At 43.2% G+C, this 9562-nt stretch overlaps 1 protein-coding gene across 1 annotated transcript in view; it reads right to left on the reverse strand.

Annotated features, from left to right (window-relative positions):
• LOC119968624 (high affinity cGMP-specific 3',5'-cyclic phosphodiesterase 9A-like) overlaps positions 1 to 9562 on the reverse strand; it is an 82368-nt gene that overhangs the window by 34143 nt on the left and 38663 nt on the right. The window contains exon 7 of the mRNA XM_038801245.1: positions 1873 to 2101. Within this exon, the coding sequence (XP_038657173.1) occupies positions 1873 to 2101 (229 nt within the window). The remainder of the gene's footprint in view (positions 1 to 1872; positions 2102 to 9562) is intronic.

Here is a 9562-nt window from a genome sequence, read left to right on the forward strand (position 1 = left end):
ATCGCTGGCTTTTAAAGCAGACCAAGCAGGCCAGCAGCACGGTTCGATTCCCGTACCAGCCTCCCCGGACAGGCGCCGAAATGTGGCGACTAGGGGCTTTTCACAGTAACTTCATTGAAGCCTGCTCGTGACAATAAGCGATTTTCATTTCATTTCATTTTCAGGTGGAGGATCGAGCTCTCCACCTATACTTACAATATCAAGTATCGTCGGGGAAGCTCAATGAGCCCTCAGATACCCTATCCTGCGGCACGTGCCATCGACAATGGCCTCTGTCACCCGGGGTCACCCGGCTCATCCCCTTTACTAAGGCCCACAACCTGCCCTACTCCACTGAGGGGGTCAGGGCCATGACCAGGGACTGCCAGGTCTGTGCGGAGTGCAAACCGCACTTCTACCGGCCAGACAAGGCCCACCTGGTAAAGGTCTCCCGGCCCTTTGGGAGCCTAAGTATTGACTTCAAAGGGCCCCTCCCCTCTACGAACCGTAATATATACGTCATTGACAGGTACTCCCACTTCTCCTTCGCCGTCCACTGCCCCGATATGACCTCGGCCACTGTAATAAAGTCACTGCACAGCATCTTCACCCTGTTCAGTTTCCCTGCGCACGTCCACAGTGGCAGCGGCACCTCTTTCATGAGCGATGAGCTACGTCGGTACCTGCTCAGTAAGGGCATCGCCTCGAGCAGGACTACGAGCTACAACCCACAGGGAAATGGGCAGGTGGAGAGGGAGAATGCGACGGTATGGAAGGCCGTCCTTCTTGCCCTTCGGTCGAGAAGTCTCCCGACCCCCCGCTGGCAGGAGGTCCTCCCCGACGTTCTCCACTCCACCAGATCGCTCCTCTGCACAGCCACGAACGAGACCCCTCACGATTGTTTGTTTGTCTTCCCCAGGAAGTCCATCTCCGGGGTCTCACTTCCATCCTGACTGACAACTCCGGGACCTGTCCTTCTCCGGAAGCACACGAGGAGCCATAAGACCGACCCCCTGGTCGAGAGGGTCCAGCTGCCCTACGCCAACCCCCAGTACGCCTACATCGCGCACCAAGACAGACGGAAGATATGGTCTCCCTCCGGGACCTGCCGCCCGCTGGGTCCCAGGTCAATGCGCCCCCCCCCCACCACCACCTATCACCACCCCCCGAATCCCTTACGCCCCCCCCCCAGGGCCCCTGTACTGACCGAGCCTACACTGCCGCCATCCACTACACCCCTGCCGCCATCCACCACCCCCCTGCCTACCCCCACCCCTCAACCGTCGCCGACACACCGGACCGAAGCTCCAAACACGCTCTCGGAGTCAACAACTGCAACGCCCGTACCCGCCGCACCACCAGAGCTGAGGAGGTCCAAGAGAACAATCCGGCCACCAGACAGACTGAATATTTGATGATCCCACTTCACCCCCGCTGGACTTCATTTTTTTAACAGGGGGTGAATGTGGTGAATGTATTCACCATAGTATAAGCTGTCTGTGTAGCACTGTGGCCCAATGGTAATGTGATCTCCTTACTGGTATTGTACTGGAACCTGGTGGGGCTCCGCCTCTGGCCCCACCCCCCTCGGACTGGGGGCGGCGCTCATTTGTACAGCAGACACAGGCAGGCAAGTTCTTGGTTAATAAAGCCTAAGTTCACTCACTCTCATCACCTCACAGTGAATTAATGGTACATCAAGGTTCTGGATCAATAAGGGAATCAGGGGTTATGGAGAGGAGGCAGGAGAATGGGGATGAGAAAAATATCAGCCATAAATGAATGCGGAGCAGACTCGATGGGCCGAGTGGCATAATTATGCTCCTATGTCTTATGGTCTCTACCTCTCTCTCTCCTTCTATCCTGGTCTCCCCCCTTCCCAAACTCACTCACCTGACGAATTTGCTTGAAGATCTCAGGATCCATGTTACCGAATATGTTACATTCAGGGTGTGAAAAAATTTGGAATGCGATTGCACAGTGATGATTTTCCAGGGGTGAGATGTCGTTGTAACGGACAGCAAGTTCAGTGCGAGCGTTTATTTGGTAACTGTGTTGAAAGATAAACAGAAGAGGCAGTGGTGTTACGGCAGTGATGCTGTTAGTTACACCTAGCCTATTACTGAGTGGCCAAATTAAATCTGCAAAAGCTACAGGAGATCTCAGGCGAGGCCATTCAGCCCCACAACACCAGCTCTGCCACCCTGCTAGCTAACAGCTATTTGTATCATAATTCCATCATCATTGCACAAACCTTGATCCACTTGCCAAGAAAAAAAATATTTATCAGAGCCTCAAAAGGTATTTGGAAGACAGAGTTTCTGATTTGCCCCTCAGCGAATCATAGAATTTACAATGCAGGAAATGAAAAAAAAAAAATGAAATGAAAATCGCTTATTGTCACGAGTAGGCTTCAATGAAGTTACTGTGAAAAGCCCCTAGTCGCCACATTCCGGCGCCTGTCCGGGGAGGCTGGTACGGGAATCGAACCGTGCTGCTGGCCTGCTTGGTCTGCTTTAAAAGCCAGCGATTTAGCCTGGTGAGCTAAACCAGCCCCATGTAGGAGACGGTTCTTCGGCTTATTGAGTCTGCACCGGCCCTTTGGAAAGAGGACCCTTCTTAAACCAACGGCTCCGCCCTATCCCCGTAACCCAGGAACCCCATTTAACCTTTTGGACACCAAAGGGACAGTTAACATACCGATCCAGCGAGCCTGCAAAGAGCTGATAAAAGAACACGGGATCGAGGGAGCCGGGACTTTGAAAACATCGCAAGTGAATTTTGATGACAGCTTTTCTTTTAAAAAATTCAGATGTTGACAGATTTGCGATATAACCCCAGCTTTCTCTTCAAAGTAGAATGATGCATTTTGATTTTAACGTGTGTCTGGGTTCCAAAACTCAGGATCAGATTGCCTTCTTTGGAGCAGATGGAAATTTGAGGTCATCTAATTGATACTTTAAGATTCTATTAAAAAATTATAAAATTGATCCAGACATATTTTTCAATGTGGTACTAGAGCTCTTACAAAGCATAACCAGAAAAAGTTATTGTTGTTGACAATGTCAGCAGATTTAAGAGAAAATAGGGCAGCACGGGATGCAGTGGTTAGCACTGCTGCCTCATGGCGCCGAGGTCCCAGGTTCGATCCTGACTCTGGGTCACTGTCCATGTGGAGTTTGCGCATTCTCTCCGTGTCTGTGTGGGTTTCGCCCCCACAACACAAAGCTGTGCAGGCCATGCTAAATTGCCCCTTAATTAATGGGTTGGGTACTCTAAATTTATAAAAGACATGATTTAAGAGAAAATAGGATGGTTTTTAAATTATTCATGTGATGTGGGCATTGTTGGCAAGGCCAACATTTATCATCCTAATTGCTCTTGGGAAAGTAATAGTATTGAATCACCATATTGTTGGGAGCGGCGTTTTCAGAACCCCAAACTGTATCATGGAGTTCAGCCAGCCTCTCCCTTTAATGTATTGTTGCTTTTGAAGCACACGGCTTGGTCTCCAGGTGTGGTATTACAATTATGGACACGTGGGTTTTTAAACACAACACAATGTTTATTCCATGAATTCAACTTAACCTTTTAAAATAAACATTGGATCCCTTAACACCCCTTACTTCATAGATAACCCCGAAAATAATACAATACTAAATAATCCCTCAAAATGTTCCTTCAAACCTCCAAGAGACTTAACACCTTTAAACAGAAACACATCAGGTTAAAGACATTACTATTATGAGTTTAAATCACCCAAATGATTCGGAGATAGTCTTTCCTGGCAGAGAACACAGCAGATCCAGCTCACTGCAAACACAGACACACCCAAGCTCTTTTCCTCAAAACTGGCTTTCTCCTTTCAAAACAGCTCACAGCAAACCAGCCAGGCACTTTTCAGCTGCTCTCTCTCAAACTGAAACTAAACACTGCAAAATGGCTGAGCTAAAAACCCAGCTCCACCCACACTCTGACATCATTTCAGTAATATGAGCTGCTCTATTTCTTAAAGATACATTGCTTAAACATCCATTTCTTAAAGGTACTCTCACATGACACCTCCTCCCAAGAAAAAAAAACAAACCATCAACTTCAAGATGGTTTCATTTTTCACTTTTGCACCATCCACTAAGAAATATACACAGTAAATATTTTTTCATTTCACAAAAAAAAACAAACACACGCAAACAGGCATATAATAAAGTCCATCTTTCCTGTTCTTCTTCCTCCAACCAAAAACCTTCTCGATTGACAGTCTCTTTGAACAAGAAAGTCTCTGCACGATCCATCCATTCCTCTACTCCTAGGCATTTCTCTTTAAAGTTAGATACTTTAGTTCAATCTGATCACAGACTCCCTTGCATTCTCCAATACAGGAGCATCGGTTATCACAGCTTTCAGGCAGTCACATGCCTGTTGAAAGTCGCTGTCCATTGACATTTTTGACGTTTCTTTATCAAGTCCATCAGTGCAGTAATCACGCCACAAAACCTTGGCACAAAGGTTTGATCAATCCACTCATGCTAAGAAATCGCATTATTACCCTTCGTCTTGAGGGTATTGGAAACTCCTCAAGGAAACTGATTTGGGCTTCTCCAAATTCACTTTCGGCTAGGTTCATCACCAAACCCGCCTCCTGAAGTCAATCGAAGAACTCCATACGATGTTTTAAATGTTCTTTCCACTTCTGGAAGTTGGAAACAAAAGCAGATTGTCCCACTTTCTCAATGCAATCCTTCAAACGTGGATAGGGTAAGAGTCCATTCTTGGAACAGCATTCCCCTTTCGATAGTCCACACACAACCGTTGGGTACCGTCTGGTTTCGGTACCATCACTATGGGTGAGCTCCATTGGCTGCAACCCACTTCAATTATGCCCTTTTTAAGCATACTCTCAATCTCTCTGTTAACCTGTGCCAATTTTAAAGGATTAAGTCGATATGGATGTTGTTTGATCAGAACAGCATTTCCCACATCTACATCATGTACTGCCATTTTAGTACTTCCCAAGTTATCTCTACAAACTTGCCCAATGTGATATCAATAACTCTTTCAGGTCAGTTCGTTTTTCCTCTGGAAGGTAATTTAACAATTCATCCCAATTTTTAAGAACATCTTCATTTTCCAATTTAATTTAAGGTATGTCAAATTCACAGTCACCTGGATTTGGTTTGTCACTTTGAGTTAGAATCATTAAAACTTCCTTTTTCTCTCCTTCCCTTTCAAAGTACCTTTTAAACATATTCACATGACACATTCGGTGAGTCTTCCTTCTATCTGGTGTTTTTACCACATAATTCATCTCACTTAATTTCCTTTCAATCTGATATGGTCCACAAAACCGAGCTTTTAAAGGCTCACCTACCACTGGTAACAACACTAAAACTTTATCCCCATTGGCAAAACTACAAACTTTGGATTTCTTGTCCGCTACCCGTTTCATCACATTTTGTGCAACTTTCAAATGTTGTCTAGCCAATTCACCTGCTCTATTTAATCGTTCCCTAAAATTTGACATGTAATCCAATAATGTAATTTCCGATTTCTCACTCACCAATTTTTCCTTAATCAATTTAAGTGGTCCTCTTACCTCATGACCAAAAATTAGTTCAAAAGGACTAAATTTGGTTGACTCATTAGGTGCATCCCTAATTGCAAACAGTACGAATGGAATTCCTTCATCCCAATCCCCTGGATAATCTTGACAATAAGCCCTCAACATTGTCTTTAATGTGTGATGCCACCTTTCTAACGCTCCCTGCGATTCTGGATGGTACGCAGTTGATTTAAATTGTTTTATTCCTAAGCTATCCATAACTTCTTTGAATAACCTCGAGGTAAAATGTGATCCTTGATCCGATTGAATTTCTGTGGGTAGTCCATATCTCATAAAGAATTTAAGTAACTCCTCCACAATCTTTTTAGCTGTAATATTACGTACTGGAATGGCCTCTGGAAACCTAGTAGACACATCCATTATAGTCAAAAGATATTGATTCCCACTTTTGGTTTTAGTAAGCGGTCCTACGCAATCAATCAGGACCCTTGTAAAAGGTTCCTCAAATGCTGGAATGGGTATTAAGGGCCCTGGTTTTATCACTGCTTGAGGTTTCCCTATCACTTGACATGTGTGACATGATTGACAAAATTTAACTACATCTTTATGTAGTCCACGCCAATAAAAATGTTTCTGGATTTTAGCTTGAGTTTTCCTTATTCCCAAATGACCTCCCACTGGTACCTCATGTGCAACTCGCAACACCTCCTTTCTATACCCTACCGGCAGTACTACTTGATGAACTTCTGCCCACTTTTCATCCACCTGCATATGTACAGGTCTCCATTTTCACATCAAGACATCACTTTTACGGTAATAACACTCTACTATACTCTCAGATTCCTCTTCCGTATATGCTTTCTGATATATCCGTTTTATTTCTACATCTTTCTGTTGTAACTCCACCAATTTTCCTCAACTAAAAATATCCGCCTCATCCTCCACCTGTTCTTGTTCTTTTCAACCATCTGATCAAATATCGTTTCTGATAATTGCACTTCAATTCATCTTCACTCTTTGATTTTCCTCTTGTCCTGACCTGTGGCTTTGCGACCGGGTTACTACACAATCCAGAAAATCCCAGGATATTCGTCCTTCAACCCTTCAGTTGTCTAATTTTCCACTGACTTATCAACCCCAGTAGGCATCACTCCCACCTGCGATTCAGCTATATCGTTTCCCAAGATAAACTGTATTCCTGGACAAGATAGTTAATCTATTACTCCTACTACCACTTCACCACTCTTCACTGGACTTTCCAACCTTACCGTATATAATGGAACGCTACTTCCTCTCACCCTGATTCCACATATTCCCACCTTTTCTGGCAACATTCTTCCCAAACCTAAATAATTCAACATCTCTTACCATTAAAGATTGACTAGCTCCCGTATCTCTTAAAATTGTGACTTCTTTACCTGCTCCTCCTGATACACATGAGTAAACTTTACCCACACAAGTAAATTCTTTAAAGACATCTGGCACCTTCTTAACGATTACTTCTGGAACAGGCTGCACCATCGTTTGCACCTCCTTCGCTTCCCTTGGGCTTTCCTTTACCACTCTAACCAATCCCACTGTCTTATCCTGTTTTACCACATCAGCCTTCCCAGTGCTTTTCTTCAACCACCAACACTGTGACTTTACATGGCCTAGTTTATTACAATGAAAACATTTGAAACTTTTCATTTCTTTCCCACCCCACGGATTTATTTTTAAATCTGAGGTACACTCTCTTTTCATATCAGGTAACCATTACCTTTCCCACTTGAGTATTTCTCATGTCCTCAGTTCTATCCCTCACCGCTGAAACTGATGTCAGAAACCATCTGTGATTTATGAACTAATTCAGAATCATCTGCCATTTCTGCTGCTAATCTCGCAATTTTAACCCTCTGCTCTTCCACATGAGTTCTCACTACATCAGGATTGAATTTATAAACTCTTCCAAAAGTATAATTTCTCTGAGAGTTGCATACGTTTGGTCTATTTCAAAGTCCTTATCCACCTATCAAAATGACTCGTCTGAGCCTTTCAAACTCCATGTATGTTTGACCAAATTCTTTCCTTAAATTTCTAAAACCTTGTCTGTAAGCTTCAGGCACTAGTTCATATGCACTTAAGATGGATTTCTTCACCTCTTCATACGTCCCAGATACCTCCCCCGGTAGTGATGCAAACACTTCACGAGCCCTACCTACCAGCTTTATTTGAATCAGTAACACCCACATGTCCTGTGGCCATTTCATTTGTTTAGCTAACTTCTCAAATGAAATGAAAAAGGCTTCCACTTCCTTCTCGTCAAACCTTGCCAAGGCTTGACTATTTAAATAGATTCCGCCTTCGACTATGACGCTCCTTCTCACCATCCTCATCACTATCATCCAACTGCAGGTTTCCCTTTATGTCTGCCAATTTAGTGACTGTCATTTTCATGGCCATTTTTCGAAGTTCAAACTCCCTCTCTTTATCTTTTTCCCTGATCTGCATCTCCCTTTCTTTTTCTTTTTCTTCTCTCTATCTTTCTTTTTTCCTCTCTCTCTCTTTCATATTCAAGCAGCTTTAATTATTTCTCATGTTCCATTTGTTTAATTTGCAACTGACTTTGTTGCCATTTCCAATGAGTCAGACTCTATCTCAGGCAACATTAATGCTTAACCACCACCATAATTACTCATCTGCAATGTATTTGCCAAATCTAACAGTCTGCTTTCCGTCTCTGTCCGTAAGGTACTGCGTGTGACATTCTCCACCCCCAAAAACTTCTGAGCCTCTGAAAGAGCCATTGTTCACAACACACTCCCCATTTAAACTAAACCACACCGGAAAAGCAACAGTCCTTCACTGTTTTTAAGTTCACAAAAGCCAATCCAACAGATAGACTTTTATCCCGGACGAGCCCCCAATTGTTATGGGAGAGGTGTTTTCAGAACCCCAAAATGTATCATGGAGTTCAACCAACCTCTCCCTTTAATGTATTGTTGCTTTTGAAGCACACGGCTTGGTCTCCAGGTGTGGTATTACAATTATGGACACGTGGGTTTTTAAACACAACACAATGTTTATTCCATGAATTCAACTTAACCTTTTAAATAAACATTGGATCCCTTAACACCCCTTACTTCAAAGATAACCCCTAAAATAATACAACACTAAATAATCCCTCAAAATTTCCTTCAAACCTCCAAGAGACTTAACACTTTTAAACAGAAACACATCAGGTTAAAGACATTACTATTATGAGTTTAAATCACCCAAATGATTCAGAGATAGTCTTTCATGGCAGAGATCACAGCAGATCCAGCTTATTGCAAACACAGACACACCCCAGCTCTTTTCTCAAAACTGGCTTTCTCCTTTCAAAAGAGCTCACAGCAAACCAGCCAGGTACTTTTCAGTTGCTCTCTCAAACTGAAAGTAAAAGCAGAAAAAGCAGTAGTGATCTCAGCTCAGCTCCCCCTCTGACATCACTTTAGTAATATGAGCTGCTCTATTTCTTAAAGGTACATTGCTTAAACATTCATTGCTTAAAGGTACTCTCACATGACAACACCCCTTACTTCAAAGATAACCACGAAAATAATAAAACACTACCCAATCCTGCAAACTGTTCCTTTAAATATGCAAAAGACTTAACAAACCTTCAAAAACAGATGAGGTTACATTCAATATATTTATAGTCTTTGGATTTGCAGACATCCACAGACCAGCTCTGTGTTTTCTTCCTGCAGCTCGCAGCAAAACACACAGACACTCCCAGCTGCTCTCTCAAACTGAAACTAAAACTCCCAAAAAGCAGAAGTGAGCTCAGCTCCCCCCACCATGACATCACTTCAGTAATATGATCAACTCCATTTCTTAAAGGTACATTTCTTAAACATTCAATTCTTAAAGGTACTCTCACATGACACCTCCCCCAAGAAAAAAAAATAAACCATCAACTTCAAGATGGTTTCATTTTCACTTTTGCACCATCCACTAAGAAATGTACACAGTAAATATATGTTTTTGTTTTAAAAAAAA

The sequence above is a fragment of the Scyliorhinus canicula genome, chromosome 7, assembly GCF_902713615.1.
Source record: "Scyliorhinus canicula chromosome 7, sScyCan1.1, whole genome shotgun sequence".
Lineage (NCBI taxonomy): Eukaryota > Metazoa > Chordata > Chondrichthyes > Carcharhiniformes > Scyliorhinidae > Scyliorhinus > Scyliorhinus canicula.